The sequence below is a fragment of the Gouania willdenowi genome, chromosome 10 (genome assembly GCF_900634775.1).
Source record: "Gouania willdenowi chromosome 10, fGouWil2.1, whole genome shotgun sequence".
In the NCBI taxonomy this organism is placed as follows: Eukaryota; Metazoa; Chordata; class Actinopteri; order Blenniiformes; family Gobiesocidae; genus Gouania; species Gouania willdenowi.
The window spans coordinates 19,087,328-19,106,582 of record NC_041053.1 but is presented as its reverse complement, the minus strand read 5'-3'; the positions used below and the strand labels follow the sequence as shown (position 1 = coordinate 19,106,582).

Here is a 19,255-nt window from a genome sequence, read left to right as displayed (position 1 = left end):
TTTTACGTGATTATAATTTATTGACAAAAAAAAAACAATAAAACTAGCAAACTCAACCTACAGGCTTAGCTAACCAGATTCCATGTTATACATATTTAGACAAGAAATTACAAAAATAGCTTAAATCTCTGACACCCAAATACACATTCTCACAAAATCAAGCTAACACTGTGGTATAAAGGTTTAGTGTAAAATCATGCCCGTCTCAGGCACTGTTGTGTGTAGTCACCTTTAAACAAAAGATGGCCTGTGTGCATTTGGCTTTGGTACAATTTCTCATATATTTCCATTATGATTGTCAACGTCTGTTTTTCGGTTCTTGTTTTCATGTAAATCCGTCTGTTTATAAATGTTTTTAAAGTAAACATTTTGCGAACCAGCAAATTTGAAGCAAACTTTGACAAAGTACCAAAAGAAAAGTCATGTAAAATAAGTAGTAGGCATTAATTAAACACAATCAACATTTCTGCAGGGATGGGCAGTATTCATTTGACTGCAACACAATGTCTAAATTCTACAAGTAATCACAAAGTTATGACCCTCTTCTGACCATATTTTAAGATTACAGACATGAAAGCATTTACAGTTTGGTGGTCAGCGTGCGTCTTCTATTCAAATTATTATCTTTAATTCAAACTAATTTTAGTCCTGTGCAGGTGTATCCAAATATTTGAGTACAAATCCTTGGAAAACAAGTTTGTTTTCACTTTGCATACAACGGATGACTTTTAAACAAATATACACAACAAATTAAAGCCCCAACGCAGTTTTTTTATCAATGAAAATTGTAACGCAATGACCACAATGCAGTGAATGCAGAACACTAAAGTAATTTGAGAGCAATGCATTTTCTGGTTAATTGAAATCAATCACAAATGTAAAATGTAAATGTTTGAATAACATATAACCCCCAAAAGTAAAACTAGTGTCTTTGTATGAGGCACATGTCAGCCCTTCAGTTCATGAATAATGTTAATCATGAAAAAAAAAAAGAAATACATCAACAAACACATTGAAAATCAGCAGCACAAACCTTTACTGCCGTCCAGAGAAACGGGCAACAGTAAATACACATTTTCTTCTAAGATGAAAACACAAATGTTAACTGTTAAAAGAAGGCATCAGTAACCGTCAACCATCCGTCAAAGGCTCCTGAAACACTGATTTCTTTCTAATACTGTAAATGGTTCCTTCAGATCTGGCCAATGCACAGGAATGCAAAAATGCAAATGGAGAAATACATTTTCAGAATACACCAAAGTAAAACAACTGTCACAAATACGAGTCGTGAATAAGTCCACTTGCAGATATAACAAGCTGTGGTTAGTGTAGGAAAGCTTTAATGCTGTGGGAACCTTTAATTGGGCACATGAGTTGGTAAAGCTGTGACTAAATACTAAGCAATCCTCACATGTTCATTGTCTCTGTGTGGGAAGTTCTTCCTTATGTGCCAGTGACATCAGTGACTCCTCCCCTAAAAAACTTCAACCAGTTATCCCATTGTTACGTCATCAGGAACAGGTATGTCTCTTGCTCTGTGGTGATAAGGAAAGCGTGCTGTTGCCACCTCCTTGAGCGTTTCCACAGAAAGGATCTGAGTGTTGAAATGGCTAGCTCTGCTTCAAAGAAAGCCAACATGCCTCTTTCTTCTCTTTGCTTTCTGCCTGTTTACGTGTCCTTTCTCTCTCAGGCCTCACACCCTTTCAGGGCTGAGAGAGACGCTTGCGTTTGAGCTTCTGCCTCGCCATTTCCTCCTTTAAAAAAACAACAACAAAAAACAGAGTACTGACAACACACTCCTCCACCTCCCAAACGAAAAATTTCCTACGGCCTTTTGAGGATCCAGACATCCAGGAGCATGGGGTGAATGCTCACGCTGCCATCTCCATACTTTGGTAAGGAATACAATCAGGCATCAAAGGCAGACTTGGTTAGTATGGCACGTTTCTATTCCAGCACTGGCATCGAGTCCCCATTGCCAGTCATCAACACATGATGGCATTCATCCCAGCATTGGGATCTCCAGTTCAGAAAAATCAAAAGTGACCCTCTTCTCAAATTTTCAATATATTATATAATAATATTCTTATAAAAGATGGAAAAAAGGGAGTGGGCTGTTGGTGCTGCAATATATACCATATCAATATGTACAGAGTCCATGCTGCGGGTTAGTCATCACTGCAAAATAAGAACATTAAGGAGTGATTAGGACAGCATCAACACAACAACTATGCACATAAGCCAAGGTTGGGGTCAATTACAATTGCAAATGTGTAATTGATAATTAATTACAATTATGACACGATTAAACTTGTAATTGTACTTAGAAATATATGTTGCTGTTGTAATCATAATTGAATTGTAATTGAGTTCAGATAACTGCCTTTGTAATTGTAATTGTAATGGACATTCTATAAATACTGTAATTTACATATAAATTAAACGCAAACCTGGGGAACCATGTTACATTCTATGTCTTACAAATACGTAGTTAACAATTACAAATGTGTTTCATATCAAGCTTTTTCCACTACCAGTCACATCTCTTCAGAATCATTCAGACTCCCACACCAAAAAATATTAATACCAATATTTTCATTGATTAGGAAACCTAATAAGGAAACTAAGAGATGAAAAACAAATTAGATAATAGATAATATTTTACTTACAGCTGATTTAAGGGTTAAACTAACCTGTTATCATAAAAGATGCTAACAGAAAGCTAACACAAGAGGAAGGTTTTGTGTGTGTGTGTTTTTTTTTAAGGCTCAGTAATTGTGATTAACTGTAATTGAAGTTTAATAATTGAGAAAGTAATTGTATGTGTTGACCTTTGACAGCATGGGCAGACAAGGAAAGAAAAAAAAAAAAAAAAGAAAGTAATTGTAATTAACTTGGAGTGGAAAATAATAATTGGAAAATTGAATTGGATTGGAAATTGAAATGTTGGTCACTGTAATTATAATCGAGTTGTAATTGAACATAGATAATTGAAGACGCAAATGTAATTGAAAAATGTAATTGACCCCAATCCTGATATTAGCAGTTACATGCTTCAACAGGACAAGCTGGCACTTTGAATTATACTTACAAAATGGCCCTGCATCAAATCAAAGTCAATAAATGTAAGTGAGTACTGAATCTATCTATTTTATCGGTCATCAGTGCTCCATAATGGGAAAGTGGAGGCTCTGAATGCTCACCTTGTGCCAACAGCCTGGTATGGGGAGCCCATCGTGTCCCTATGAGGTGACAAAAGAGAAGAAAAATTAATTAGCTTGAATTTATGATAAAGATCACCCAAAACCCATGTTTTTCCTGACGTCTAGGCTAGATTTTTTTTTCTTTCAAATCCTTGATTGGCTACTATGAAATCTCCAAAGAACAATCTACAGTATGCTATGCTAACTACCTACTCAACATTCACTTTCTAAGAATAATTCTCTCAATCCAACTTTCTCGCCACAGATTTCAGAGTCGACAGGTGCTAGTTTTCATAGAAGGGGCGTGGCCAAAAGTTGGGCTTCGTGATGTAAGATCCATCGAAATGTTACAAAACCACTATTTTCAGCCAATAGCAAAATTCAATTATAAAACCTGGGTTTCAACCCATAGAGAGCGGTTACTCTTTTTCTGACCCGCTTGCTCCTTTTTTCTGGGTCGCGGGGGTTAGGTGGGGGTACAACCTGGACAGGGCACCGGCCCATCACAGAGCAACACAGACAACCGCTCACATTAACTCCTAAGGGCAATCTAAAGACTCCAAACAACCAAACAGTCATACTTTTGGTATGTGGGAGAAAGTCGAAATAAAGCCCACACAAGCATGGGAAGAACATGCAAACTCCACTCAGAAAGGACCCAAGTGTCCACCCCAGGGCTTGAACCCAGGGCAGACATGCTAACCACTATGCCACCATGTGCCCCTCTTTAATTTTTACAATAAAATTTAAATACTTTGACTAAACAGTCAAGAATTAGGCAAGAATTTACCAACAACACTACTTCATACCCAAATACATTTGTTTTCAGCAAATAAAAGTGGTTTTGTGGTTAAGTTACTTTTTAAGTTAAAGAACAATACAAAAGTACTGGCAACTCTGTATGCCAAACCTAAAGTTTTGTGAAAAGAGAAAACAAACATTTCTCATTATTTTAAACACACTCCAGATGAGGAAAAACTCTGTGTCCTTTAATCACCCTATTTTTTAAAATTGGTTAAACATTTTGAAAATGATTCCTAATGGCTTTCCCCAGGGAGTGTTAGATGAGAAGTCTGATCTTCTTCTTATATAAGCCACTGCCAAAAGGCAAATCAGGGAATTTCCTGATTGGCCAGCTGTATCGATGGGTTTCATTGTGCATTTTACTTTTCTCTTTCTTTATCTTTTTCTTGTTTTTGTCTTTTTGTCTTCTCACTCTCTTCTTCCCTCAAACCCTGTCTTTTATCTATTTTTCTTTTCTTTTTCCTTTCCTTTCCTTTCTTTCTTTACTTTATTTTGAGGTTGTATACTGGCTTCTTCTGCTCCTCTTAAATCCAGGTCAAAATACTATGGGGCGGATTGACTAACATCTGAAATAAAGGGTGATAAACCAGTTGCTTCCCTAAATCCTTTGGTGACACAGTTTCCTGCTGTGAGGATTTCATTAAGATTGCAGCAATGATTAGTGCACGTGCAGAAGTGGTGGTGACCGACCTATGAGTGTTTTGTAAGTGTTATGTTGAACATAGAGCGTGAAGGAGAGCTGAGTGCACGGAAGCAAAAAATAAATTTTAAGCAGCAGAATTGAAGGTGTTGGTAGAGGAAGCTAATAAAAAAAAAATGAATGAATTAAAGCAAAGACATGGATGGATGGATGGATGGATGGATAGATAGATAGATAGATAGATGGATAGATGGATAGATGGATAGATGGATAGATGGATCGATGGATGGATGGATCGATCGATGGATAGATGGATAGATGGATCGATGGATCGATGGATCGATGGATGGATGGATAGATAGATAGATAGATAGATAGATAGATAGATAGATAGATAGATAGATAGATCGATAGATCGATCGATTCTTTATTCATCCCGCAGTGGGGAACTGTGTAGATGTGAGTGACGGAGTCGGTGCATGTGTGCGGCTGATGCGCGTGCGTGTGTGAGAGTGAGCCGCGGAGGAGAGATGTGTGTGCGTGCCTATGAGTAGAGTCCGACACAGAGACCGGGACAGGTAGTGAGCTTATGTTTATAGTGCAGCCAGATAATAAAGTGCAGCTCTACAACAACAAAACAGCCTGTTCTTCCTACGCCACGATGGGGAGACGGAACAGGAAAGGTTTTAACACGTTCTTAAAATTGTGAATTCATTCATCCCAAATATTTTATCTCGATGTCTGAAAATGCCATCCCTCTGTTGTCTTTCCTCTCCCCTGCTCCGTCTCCTCACAAATACCACTGCTGCCATCACGGCGCAAAAAGCTTTGACAGTTACCACCTGGTTGTGGGCCGTGCTAAATTCATACAGAAAACAGAAGCAGCAATGAAGTCCAGCTTTGATGAATTGCATTGCTTCCCCTACATTCATTATTTGCATTTCCTCCTCCCCATTTTTTGCTCCCCTTGTGAGCTCCGCCTACTATACATATTCATTAAAGGGAAAAGTGCTAAATGGATTGATGGCGCATTGCGACGCGCAGCAGCCGCGCACCCCTGATTCCCTGGGGTTCCTAATTAGTGCGTAAAATGACGTTTGCACATGTTTTAATACCCTTAAACTGATGCTGCGTTCACACCAAATGCATCTTCTGCGGCACCGGACGCATCTGCTGTACGAAACGTACCACAGGGTCCGCAGGATCAAAAAACGTCCCCATTCACATCATACGCACGTCTGAAGCATGAGTTTCACAGCCTGCTGAAGCGAGGAGCTGCGCTCCTTTTTTCTCCTCTCATAAACATAAACCACCAGTGAAAAAAGCCGGTGTAATTAGCGGCTCATGCTATCCTAGCTCAGTGCTACAGAGAGAACTTTTACCTGCTTCTACCACCTACTCACTGATTCTCCTCCACGCCAAATCCTTTCTAGTCTGGTCCCGGTCATAAAGGCCGTGTCATACAGCTCCAGATGGTCACACACAGCTTCTACTCTATGGTTGAATGGTAGAACAGACCAGTGTCCGTGCTGACGGCCTGACGCCATCGTCAACAAAGACTCTGATTGGCTTTCGTCATGCGAAACAGCCGCATGAGTTCAATATTTTCAACTCTTACGGGTGTGCGGATATGCGTAAAATCGGGAGCGCGCTTGCACGGCCAACGCACTTGACGTGCGGATCAGACCGCACTGCCGCACTGGAAAGATTTTGCATCTGGGACGCATCTAACCATTGACTTTGTATGTAATCTGGACGTACGGACATTTCGTGACGCGTCCGGTGTGAACACAGCATTAGTGAATGCGCCCCTATATGTGGTTCTAAATATGAAGATAATTGTCACCATGGATGTTGCAACTAACACCTATGATGGTGTCGCCCATCAGGTTTAATGAGTGAAAGGTTATGTGTAAAAAGGTGGACAGAAATAAGGGAGGGAGGGGGTGTCAGACTGATTTTAGCCTGGAATTACACAACCTGGTTTGAATTCAAGAACTTGTACTGGTAATAGTGTAAAAGAGAAAAAGGAACATTACTATGTGTTTTTGAGAAGAAGAATGAGTTTGAAAATGTTGATTTTTCCTTAAAACTGGGGGGTGGGTGACACTTTGGAAGTCTATACTTAAAGACAGAGAGGGAAAGAAGGGAAGCAAAGATACTGTACCACAGGACAGGGGGCCTCAGGGCCAGAAGGAGGAAGAGAAGTTTGAGCGGAAAGTCCTTCCTTCACAGACAGACCTTTAGACTCATCACAGCCCTGCCAGCAGCACACAGTTACACATAGACAGCATTGAGGAGAAAAGAAAAGAAACAACACACAGAGTGAAGGAGAAATAGAAGTCAATAAATAAATATTGAAATGATTTTGATTAAGAACTAATACAACTAATGCTGAATACAAAAAAGGCCACCCCTTACATAGCCATTATTGTTGTGGTTATAACTTGAACAGGACAGCGTAGATAACGGATCAATGATTTGGTCTGATGGTGTTGATCCTATCCCACTATTCACACAGAATCTTATTCTATTCAAATGGTTAGGGGATTGATTCCTGTTTAATCCAAATATTAATCTGTAAACCAATGATTCACATAAAAAAAAAACACCTAAATAGTACAGACCAAGACACTAATAAGGCTAATAACTTCACCAAAGCATCCTGTGAGCTTGTGAGCACAAACCACAAGATAGGGGTCACTAAAAGTGTAAAAAGATTTCAAAGATTTAAATCAGAATCAGAATCAGAATCAGAAATGTTTTTAATGGCCATGTACAGTTTTAAGGACAGTACAAGGAATTTGTCTTGGTAGTTGGTGCACAAAACAAACAACAAAAAAAACAAAAAAACAAAACAAAGAACAACCCAGCAACAATAATAATAATAATAATAATAATAATAATGATAAATATAAAGGATGAGGGATAAATAAAGGATAGATGGAGAATAAAGGATAAATAGGATAAATATAAATATATATATATATATATATTCAGTGGGTGACTTGGGGTGTGTTCATGTGGATGGTGGCAGAGGGAAAGAAGCTGTTTTTGTGTCTGGAGGTTCTGGTCCTGATGGACCGAAACCTTCTTCCAGAAGGGAGAGATTGAAACAGTTTATGACCGGGGTGGGAGGGGTCGGCCACAATCTTTCCTGCACGCCTCAAAATCCTGGAGGCGTACAGGTCCTGGAGGGAGGGCAGATTGCAGCCGATGACCTTCTCTGCAGAGTGGATGATACGCTGCAGTTTGGCCTTGTCCTTGGCCGTAGCTGCAGCGTACCAGATGGTGATGGAGGAGCAGAGGATGGACTGGATGATGGAGCTGTAGAAGTTCACCATCATCTTTGTTGGCAGACTGAACTTCTTCAGCTGCCGCAGGAAGTACATCCTCTGCTGAGCTTTTTTGATAAGGGAGCTGATGTTCAGCTCCCACTTGAGATCCTGAGTGATGATGGTCCCCAGGAAGCAGAAGTACTCCACACACTTTTAGTCTTTTAGTCAGATTGGTCAAAATTGCAGAAATGTTGCAGTGACTGGACAGAAATGCAGGGTCTCGCAGAATTTACATTAATAGTAGCAATTGCAACATCGAGAATTCCTGGAGGGTCTGATTAAGACAATGTTATTGGGAAAAGTTTCTATTTTTGGGCACGCCAATGTGATTTTCGTATTTTTATGTCTTACTGGACACGACTTTGTGCTGGACATGACTTTGAAACTCATATATCAAACTCATGTACTGTTTTTTTGTTGACTTACAATATTTTATTCAGGTTTAGACCTAAGGTAAGGCTCGGACACTGGTTCCTGATGTGTGTGTAAGATATTGTGTGATAAACAAATACAATTACATTACAATAATATTATAATATGAGCAAAAATAGACGTTTTGGGGTAAACTCTCAACTCAACTCTCTTGCATTCAGAACACAAACTTCCACCACTGATGTTTAAGAGCCCAAGTGATAGTTAACTTAACTCCTGTTTACATTTTTTTTTATACCTAATTTTTTTGGATTCATTTCTCACTATTTATTTCCTCTTCTGTCACAATGGAAATTATGTGCATTAATGAGGGGGATACGGGAACTATTTAGTCTTTAGGATAAATGGAGCACAGATTTTCCTCTTAATCACCAGATTTTCCCCGATAAACCAGATACAGCATACCTGCTGAGAAAAGTCTGTGTGTGTGTGTGTGTGTGTGTGTGTGTGTGTAGATGTGACATACCACAGGACAAGGCTGATCCAGACCAGGAGGGCCTTGTTCTCCCTTCTGGCCCTTCAGACCTCTTTTTCCTACACTTCCTCGGTCACCCTGAACAAAAAAGACAACAGTTAGATACATGTAGGTGAAATACAGTTCATGCACTCTTTTAATGCATTCAGTCATTATGTTATAAGGATGTATTTAATACAAAAGACAGAAAACCTCTAAAAAACCATGTAGCACTTCAATAGAGATGCTTTAATTTGGTACAAACCTTCTCGCCTCTTTCTCCGTGGTCGCCCTTTTCTCCCATCAGCCCGGGGAAACCCTGAACTCAGACACACAAACAGGACATGACAAGGATTTATCCTGAATTCAAGTCAAAGTATCAACATTTAAATCCTCAGCATGTGACTCACATCTAGTCCAGGCTCTCCTGGTCTGCCCTGTGAATAACAGATCACACAATTCAGGATTCTCTTCTTTTTTAATCAATAATAACGTTTATTCAGAAAATCTTTCTGGGTCTTACTTTTTCTCCTTTGGCCCCTGGTAGTCCCACCAACCCTGCAGGCCCAGGTGGACCCTGGAGACCATCTAATCCCTGTAGGACAACATAACCAAGCCCAACATGTCAAGTCTACTTAGTATACATACACATTATTGTGTAATTTGTTATATTTATATAAAAAAAGACAAATGTCACCTACATTTGACCCAGGAGCACCAATATCTCCTCTCTCTCCCTTTACCCACATTCCTGGTTCTCCCTGGATCACAACAAAAACACTGAGTATTGAACAGACTGTTGTGTAGCGGCAGATAAAACCCAGACATGAGGACTGCTGACTCACCTTAGGACCAGGCATTCCATGAAGACCCTGAAACACAGTGTATACTGTAACTGTTCATCCTAAATAGATTCAACTAGTCACCTCAGATTATTAAAGTACTCACCATAGATCCAGCAGACCCGGGAATTCCTGGAGGACCAGGTGGACCTGGAGGGCCTGGCTGGGATATCATCTGAACCTGAAAACCAGGTGAACAATAGAAGTCAGAAATAATGTCAGTGAGTCTAAAGTGTGTGTGTGTGTTTCACTGACCAGGTTGTCATCCAATCTGCATTCTCCTTTTTCCCCTTTGTGTCCATCCATTCCCTGACCCACAAAGAACAACACAAACTGTCATTCCACTGTTTAACACATGTCAAACTCAAGGCCTGGGGTCCAAATCAGGCCCTTTAAAGCTCCAAATTTGGGCCAAAGAAAAAGTTAAAAAATCACCTTGAAAACAATACTCATTGTGTAAATCACCAACTAATTCAGTTGTAGAGATCTCTGTGTCTCCAAATACACACATTTAATGAAGCTGCACTTTTTTTTTTCAAGGGCTCACAGTTTTCCAATGCCTTTATCACACGATGGCAGTCATTTTGAACTTAAAATTGTTTTAAGTACTCTTAATTTTTTTTCCAAAATCCTACAATTTTCATCCAAAGTATTCCCCAAATTGAATAAAAATTAGTCACAAAATCATGGAAATTTAAGATCCTGCAGGGACTGATGTCTATCACGTGGTGCTTTACATAGTTTAAATGATACTATAGGTGGAAGTGCAAACTAGGGAAAATGAATGATAACATTTCTAATTTTATCGCCTATAATCTGTTACCCATTTGAGATTAAACTGGTCTGTATTTGGCCCTGGACTAAAATGAGGTGGACACCCCTGGTTTAACACATCACAGATACATTTGAAACGATTACTCACAGCAGGTCCAGAGAGGCCCATCTCTCCCTTCTCTCCTCTCTCCCCAGGAGGACCCATCATCCCCATGTCACCTTTGGTTCCCTACAGGACAAGGATTTAAAAACACACACAAAGTAAGCAAATATTGGTGAATGTTTTTTTGGATTGTGTCTTTGTTCCAGCACCTTTTCCCCATCAACTCCAGCAGGTCCCGGCAATCCAAGTTCACCCTGATATGGAACAATGACAATAACCATTAAGAATAGCTTTATTTCCTCATCAAACACCAGAACTCGTAAAATACAATGGAAGTCATACCTTTTCACCAGGATAACCCGGAGGTCCTGGTGGTCCAGGTGGTCCCTGAAAAACAACCAACATTAAGACACACAAAAAAGCAGAAAATCACCTCTTTATAAGAATGCCTAATTATTTTAATCTTATGTGTGAACCTGCAGTAACAGTAATATTAACCACTTGAGGGCGCTATACTCACTCAAATCAAATCAGCTCAAGCATAATATTACAAAGCCACAAACTTTAATAATGTTTGCGTGCACCTGCCTTGTGTATTTAATTTCCTTCACATTGTTATTAAATTTCCGCCAGTTGAATTATTTTAGGGCTAATTTATTTTATGATTTGAATTTAGAAAACCTGAAATGTTAAAATAAATAAGTTAAAATAAGGTTTTGTAAACACGTAGTGGCCAGCTATTAGATGGTGAAATCTTAACTGTTACAAAAAGTAACAGAAACCTGCATATATCCTTATTAATAATACATGGAATACATTAAATAATAATACTGCTTAGTGGAACAGATTGCTGGATCCCTGCCTCTCAGATAAATGGTTATGTTTTCTGAGCCATTTGCATGTTCTCTCCGAGCATGCATTGGCCTTCTTTGCAGCACAATTGAAAAGCTAATTTCTAACTGTTTCTAACTGTGAGTTGAAGGGAAAAGTAGAAGGCATATACTTAGTTATTATGAATAATGTACAACTACATATAACAGACAAAACCTCACTCTCCTGCTTGTCTTCACACGTAAAACATCCCACAACTGGACATGTAGTTACACACTTTTGTTTTCAACCATTATATTTTAAATATTATATTACTTCTGGTTTCCATTATACATTGATGGAAATAATCTAATTTTTGACCTTTCCATGAGATATTACAGTGATAGATTTTTTTCGATAGATAATAAAGTTCTTCTCGACACAATGTTTGAATCAATCTCTTCTAATGCTATTATGATTAAAAGAGTAAAAAAATATGTTTTTAAAAACAGAAAAAAAACACATTTAAACATGAATACAACAACTGTTACTCAAATCTGAGAAGAAGAAATGTACGTGATGCTCTTGAGTTTTTGGCCCCAAATCTTCTTTCAAAGCCTGAACCAAGGTAAACAACAAACAATCTTTCAACATCAAGAATTGACTGTAAACAAAGTAGACGGTCTCTTTCATCACTTCGCTGATTATGACAGACTTGAAGCAATTTTATCTTGCAGCGTCTGCAAAGCAGCACTAAATGTGGTTTGTGCTCCACAATAGCCTGGCATCGTTTTCCATTGGGTTGATGCAGGATGAGACTGTCAGAATAATGGTAGAGAATTAACATTATTCATCGCAGCTGGGTATTATTCTGTATATAATGCATATATGTGTGCTAGGTATATTACAGCTGTATTATTCACTGTGCTGCACTTGCTACTCCTCCCTCTGATGGGCCTCGGTCATCTTGAAACGATAAAAGGGAGAAAACATGCAGCCTCCTCTTTCAATCATTGTTTGTGTGTCATTAAAACCATGGAAACCAATAGGTGTTTACAGCAACTATTGGATGGAAGATAATCAGTCATAGTATAGTGAAGGCATCTCATGCAAATACCTGCGCAAATATTGTAAAATAAACTCCGGTGCAAAGGAAACAATTAGTTTGAAACGATTCATCATCATCCAACAGACGAAGCACACAAACAAGTGAACGATCAACACAACAGTTGGGTGGCCGCAGAGCACTAGCATACGGCGAGCATCAGGGTTGGGCTCTATTACATTTTACAGTTACAATTATGTTTTGAATTACCCATGCTCAATTACAATTACTGTTGCCAGCATTCCAATTATAATTAAATCACAATTTTTTTTTTTTTTTTTAATAATTACAATTACCGGTATGTTCTCCTCGTAGCTTGATTATTGTCAATATCTGTATCATATTTGTATATTTGTATTATTATTAGTAGTAGTATTAGCTATCTTAATTTATTTTTCACTACTGTGATGTGTGTGTATCTGATCCATATTTTTAACAGTATTTCACTTAATTATACACTTAATTTATACACTTAACGTTTATTATTTCTTTCGTCTTTGTTAAATGTTTTTATTCTTTTATTTGTGATTTTAGTTTTCATAAAGTGGCTGTAACTAAAGTAATTTACCCCTGGGATTAATAAAGGAATTCTGAATCTGAATCAATTACTAAAGTTCAGTAACAATTAATCACAATTACTGAGCCTGTAATAAATAACCTAATAAAAGTTAACCTTGTGTTAGCTTTCTGTTAGCGTCACTAATGATAACGGGTCCTAAATCACCTGTAAAATACACTAAAAAACATTATCTATCATCTAATTTCTTTCCTATCTATTGGTTACCTTGTTAGGCTTCCTAATCAATGAAAATATAGGTTTTAATATCTTTTAAAATAGTAAAATGTAGGAAAGCTTGTTATGAAACACATATTTTAATAATTGTTAACTACATATGTGTAGAAGTGCAGGGGTGAGTAAGTACAAATACTTTGTTACTGTACTTCAGTAGTTTTTTGCTGGTATCTGCACTTTACTTGAACATTTATTGTTTGGTGACTTTTTACTTTTACTCCTTACTTTTTAAAACAAGAATCTGTACTTTCTAACCCATCCATCCATTTTCAGATCCGCTTGTTCCATCTCACTCTGGGCACCAGGTGGGGGTACACCCTGGACAGGGCGCCTGTCCATAGCTTACATTTTAAAAAACGAGTTACTTTTAAGTCCTACAAAGATGACGTCACAATGTAAAAAGACTAAAATGTCAAACTCAAAGCTGCTCTGGGTTTTATTGAGCATTTACCCTTTTTTTTCTTGACACACTTTTTTTACAAAATGTATTTATTATGAGTGATAAATTCTCCATGTGTTCAAAGGAAACAGATTTAACTTGTTTCCATAATACATGTACCAGTATTCTACAAGTTCTTAAAAAAAAACTAAACATGTGGATTTTGCTGGTTTAAAAACCCTGTCTTATTATTCAAGGGACATTTGTTTTACTTTTTTTTTTTTTTTTTTACCTAAGAACATTTAGTAGCATGTACTGTACCTTTTTACTTTTACTCAAGTAAAAAAACAACTTCAATACTTTAACTTTTACCAAAGTCATTTTTTATTCAAGAATCTATGTTTTACTTGAGTACTGAAGAGTAATACTTTTGCCACCTCTGTAGAACTGTACATAGAACTGTAACATGATTCCCCAGTTTTGCATTAAATTATAATTGACAATTTTTAGAGAATTTTCATGGCAATTATAATTACAAAGTCAATTATCTGAACTAAATTACAATTTAATTACGATTATGCCAGCAGCAGATATTTTAAAATGACACTTACAATTATAACTATGCCATAATTGTAATTAACGATCAATTACGCAATTACAGTTATGATTGACCGTAACCCTGGTGAGCATTGAAGGATTTGGGGTCTTTTGCATGGACTCAGATGGGAGCGTGTTAACGTGCCTTGCATGGTAAAAACATCCTGATAAGATCTCAGGTTCGTGTTTCCTTTCAAACCACATCAGGCTGTTGTGTTACGACGTAGCCCACGGGAGCCCATCTCAAACCAGGTCCGAAGGGATCGTGCTCATCCTGGTTTTTTGTAATCAAATGCACACTCCACTGCAGAGATACCCATCTGTCAGCAGCATGAGCAACATTCCCTCAGTGCTTCCAGTGAGTTGTGTGAATGAAAACACGCCATGCGGCCCTATATATACACCAAGTTTGAGTCACCGTGTGCTTCGTGAGGCACATGGAAGCATAGCTTGAAAACACATCGAGCAATGGAACAAAGGCTGTTGATTTTTCCGCATGATTAAGCGTGACTCCGTGGGCCACAAGTTATCTGATGGACCAGCACAGATGTACAATATTTGTTGTGCCTGGGCTTTGCCTTTCAATACACCAGAGAGTTTGGGAAACCACTCACCCTGGGACATTCAGCAGAGATGTTTTAGATGTGGCTCAGGCTGTGACATTTAATATATTTGAAGTCTGAAATGCTTTGGTAGGGATACAGTCACAAAAAACACTCAACACGAGTGAGATGTAGTGGATACACACAAAAGTATGTGCGCACTGAGGTTAGGCACTGAACACACTGCCAAAAGCATGCAACAACAGCGGCGCATTACCGAGACACTGATGGTGCTGATAGCCTGTTGGAAAGAAATCCCGCCATGTTCAGTTTTAGACATCGAGAATGAAATATCCCAGACGTCTTTCCACCCCCTCTACCATTTCTGAGCTTGTTTAGTGCATCTTAAATCTTAGCTTTAGAAGCCTTGTTGAATACATGACGCTGGTCTGCCCTCATTGACACTATAAAATCACTCACCTGGAAAGCATCGAGAAGCTTCCCGTTGAAGTCAATGATGTCCGAGGAGCCTGCGGTGCCTTTCTCGCCAGGATAACCCTGAGGCACAGACATGATGACAACATGAGATACACATGATTCACAGGTTCAGTGGAACACAGGAACCATGATAAGTAAGTCTTTAGTACACATACCATGGGTCCCTGAGGACCCTGATCTCCTATTTCTCCTTTGTCACCCTGTGTGAACAAAATTCACCAAGATTTGATGAATGTGTCAAAACATTAAAATAATGACCATAGAAAGATATCTATTGGTTACCTTTAATCCAGGGAAACCATCAGAACCTCGTTCTCCTTTTTCTCCCATTCCCGGTTCCCCCTGTGGCAATAAGTGATAAGGAGCTATTTACAGATTTATTGCAGTAAATTGAATTTATCCAAAGCCAATGTGAGGAGAGCAGCTATATCACACCTTTACCCCCGGAGAACCCTGGGGTCCTGGATACCCCGGCTCGCCATCTTCTCCCTGTTAGATTATATTATTACAGTCAGGCAGTGCAGAAAGAAAATGGACTATGAGTTCATAGAATCAGAATCATACAGAAATCAGAAAAGTTTTAATTTGCCAAGTTTGAAAACAATACAAGGAATTTAACTTGGTGGATAGGGAGAAGAACGAAAAAAAACAAACAAAAAAACAAGAGAAACACAATAATAATAATAATAATAATAATAATAGGGCTGGGCAAAAAAATTGCTTCATCAAATTTGTAAATTAAAATAATTTTTATTTTGCAAATTTGAGTTTAAAAAAAATAAAATCAAAAAAATATTATTAATATTTTTTAATTTTTTCCCACTTTTTTTTATTACTTTTTTGCATTCCATCCTTGTGGGTTACAGTAGCACGATGTGAGCCAGCCTCCTCTTTGTTTACATTTGTTTACCCTTTAGGCTATATGTGTGCCGCAGGCATGTTTATTTTTTTATTTGCACTATGCTGAGATGCTAAGGGAAGAGTTTATTATTTTTTTAATTGTAATGTCATAAAATATGTAGTAATCTGATTTCTTAATCAGAAAATTTAAGCTACTGTGAAGTTGCTTGAACCTGGGTTAAAGCTTGAAATTGTTGAATGACAGAGACTCATATACTTTTTATTTTGGGATTGTTCTATGCATTTTAACTATTAAGGACAATCACAGCAATAAAGTTACACTTGTGACAATATATCTGATGTCTGCAGTCATTTTTAGGTGCATTGAAAAAAAAATGGAAATCAATGTTATTAATAATAATAATAATAATAATAATAATAATAATAATAATAAAAACTAGAATATTTGCATTTCCTGATGAAAATGGAAGAGCGGATACAGGTGCTGGCCTGTGTCACACTGCATTAGCTAAGTATTAGCATTCATTTGTATTATCATTAGTATTAGCTAGCATTACCATTAGCTAACATTAGTATTAGCATTAACTAGCATTAGTATTAGCTAGCTTTAGCATTAGCATAGCATTAGATTTAGCTAGCATTGGCCAAGCAATAGCATTAACCTAGCATTAGCATTAGCCTAGCACTGGCATTAACCTAGCATTACCACTAACCTAGCAATAGCTAAGCATTGACCTAGCATTAGCTAAGCATTAACCTAGCAATAGCTAAGCATTGACCTAGCATTAGCGCTAACCTAGCATTAGCTAGGCATTAACCTAGCAATAGCTGAACATTAGCAATGTAGAAAAGGTTGAAGGCACTAGCTGAACATGTTAAAGGTTGAACGGTGAAAATCGGTTGAAGAATAGCTGGGGATGAAGGGCTTGAAAGTTTAAAAAGCTGAAATTTTCAATAGAAATGAACGAGAAAGAAAAATATTAATAAGTCAAAAAGTTTAAAAATTAAAAATGATAAAAGTACAAGCATAAATCTCTGGAACTTTCAGAATTGTTTGATAGGTTATTTGTCAAAATTGGACAAATAGTGTAGGAGGAGTTAGCGACAATGAAAGAAAATGGATAACAATAATACATTTAAATGATAAAGGATGGATATATATATATATATATATATACAAGTACTGCAGGTAATAATGTCTTTAAGAAGACTAGGTCTTATTCTAAGACTATATACAAAAACCTGATTATAACAATCTTACCGGCTTCCCAGGTAATCCCTGCAGCCCCTAAAACAGAGGTGTTTATTAAGAATATATAGACAAATAATCATATACTGAATTTACAGACACGACACTGTACATGCTGTAATTACACACAATCTGGGTCAGTTTGGTTCTCACCTCTACACCATCACGACCTGGAAACCCCTAAAAAAAAAAGCCAGAGGAGACACTCATATGATGTTGCAGGGGACCTCAGACCAGACATTTAAAATCAGATCAGCCACTAGATGTCAATGTTTTACAAAACATCCCCCAGTGCAGCTCATACAGTAAAGTTTTCTCTTTCAAATTGAAGAATTGTTAAACATTGACCTCCTGCATACGTTACTACTTACTTTACAGACAGTGTGAAGATTAAAGATTAAGAGAATAAAGTGCATAAACATTCCTTTGCTAAGCGATTGCCAGCTTCCTAGCTCTCTATGGATCAGAGGGAATAAAAGGTGGTATCAGATGTATCTCCTCTCAACCTCCAGGCGTTCCACCAGAGACATGCAACTAATGCTTCACTATAAATAACCCTATGAAGTTATATGATACCAGAGTGGGCAAACATGTATTACCACAAACTGATGGTTTATTTTTCCACAATGTATTCTAAATGAAGAAAAGAAACAAGGTGTTTTAAAGACTATGCATAGGACAAACACATAATCCTGATTACATACAGTATGTACTGGAATATAACCTATAACAGGGGTTTTAGTTCATGACTGCTTATAGGGAGAAGATTAGCAGAGGAGCCAAAACAAACACGTTCTTTTTTTTTTTTAAATAAAAATCAAAAATACTGAATCAAAATGAACTCAAAGAAATACTGTAGTTTAACATTGCCTCACAGCAAGAAGGAGCTGAGTTGGAATCAAGTAGTGGATCCACCTTTTTTTGCTTTTTTTTTGGGTCAAACATGTCCCAAACATGTTCCTCACAGTCCAAAAATAAGAACATTCAGTCTCTAAATTGCAATAGAAATAAATAACGTGTGAATGTGTTTGTCAGTCTTTGTGTTGACCTTGGTGGTGCACGGCACGCTGCCTGATGTGAGTCGTGTAATCCATCCATCCATCCATCTATTTTCTGACCCGTTTTGTCCTATTTCAGGGTCATGGGCATTAGGCGGGGGTACACCCTGGACAGGGCGCTAGTCCATCGCCGGGCAACACACAGACAAACAACCCCTCACACTCACATTCACTGCTATACGGGCAATCTAGAGCCTCCAATCAACCTAACAGTCATGTTTTTGGATTGTGGGAAGAAGCCTGAGGACCTGGACACAACCCACACAGCACAAGGAGAATGTGCAAACTCCACCAAGGACCTTCTTGGTGTGATGCAGACGTACTAACCACTAAGCCACTGTGCGCTCGTGTAATTCTATATTAGAAAATGTAGGTACAGAAGATTACTAAATGTGTTTTTTTTGTGCAGATCTTTCCAGTTTATGGTTAACATAACTTATAATATAACTCACCTGCAGGTGTACAGAAGGAATGTACCAAATGGGTAACACAAGTGAGCAGATATCTTGGTTAGAGAAATACTAAGTTAGAAGACTGGATTATCTATTACTGTTACTTAAAGAGCTTCATGCAGCATTAATGCAGCTGCAAACGTGGAACCTACCCAATATAAGGCATTTGGTTAAAAAAAAAGTGTGATTGAGTTCAGAGAAGACAGAACAGCAGCTTTTACTCTTACACTGTAAGCCATAGTTTTTCCAGCTCCTTTGCATGGGTTCAGTTGACCACAGAAAGCTTTAGTGGTAATACCCGTATATAAAACATTGTCTAAG

General features: G+C 37.9%; 1 protein-coding gene across 15 annotated transcripts in view; it reads right to left on the bottom strand.

The window, feature by feature from the left end:
* The window catches only part of LOC114471318 (collagen alpha-1(XXIII) chain-like), a 168,898-nt gene continuing 149,643 nt past the window's right edge, over positions 1-19,255 (bottom strand). For 6 of the 15 annotated variants that reach the window (XM_028460052.1, XM_028460049.1, XM_028460055.1 and 3 more), the window contains 22 exons: positions 17,578-17,604; positions 17,437-17,463; positions 15,750-15,803; positions 15,597-15,656; positions 15,470-15,514; positions 15,297-15,374; positions 15,094-15,117; positions 10,933-10,977; positions 10,800-10,844; positions 10,636-10,716; positions 9,969-10,022; positions 9,820-9,894; positions 9,717-9,743; positions 9,573-9,632; positions 9,395-9,466; positions 9,282-9,308; positions 9,137-9,190; positions 8,884-8,970; positions 6,815-6,907; positions 3,204-3,242; positions 3,092-3,100; positions 1-1,754 (listed from right to left, as the gene is read on the bottom strand). In XM_028460052.1, the coding sequence (XP_028315853.1) occupies positions 1,704-1,754; positions 3,092-3,100; positions 3,204-3,242; positions 6,815-6,907; positions 8,884-8,970; positions 9,137-9,190; positions 9,282-9,308; positions 9,395-9,466; positions 9,573-9,632; positions 9,717-9,743; positions 9,820-9,894; positions 9,969-10,022; positions 10,636-10,716; positions 10,800-10,844; positions 10,933-10,977; positions 15,094-15,117; positions 15,297-15,374; positions 15,470-15,514; positions 15,597-15,656; positions 15,750-15,803; positions 17,437-17,463; positions 17,578-17,604 (1,134 nt within the window). In that variant the 3' untranslated portion in view covers positions 1-1,703. Of the gene's footprint in view, positions 2,179-3,091; positions 3,101-3,203; positions 3,243-6,814; positions 6,908-8,883; positions 8,971-9,136; positions 9,191-9,281; positions 9,309-9,394; positions 9,467-9,572; positions 9,633-9,716; positions 9,744-9,819; positions 9,895-9,968; positions 10,023-10,635; positions 10,717-10,799; positions 10,845-10,932; positions 10,978-15,093; positions 15,118-15,296; positions 15,375-15,469; positions 15,515-15,596; positions 15,657-15,749; positions 15,804-17,436; positions 17,464-17,577; positions 17,605-19,255 lie in introns of all 15 variants that reach the window. The other 9 variants (XM_028460057.1, XM_028460051.1, XM_028460058.1 and 6 more) reach the window with 9 other exon arrangements.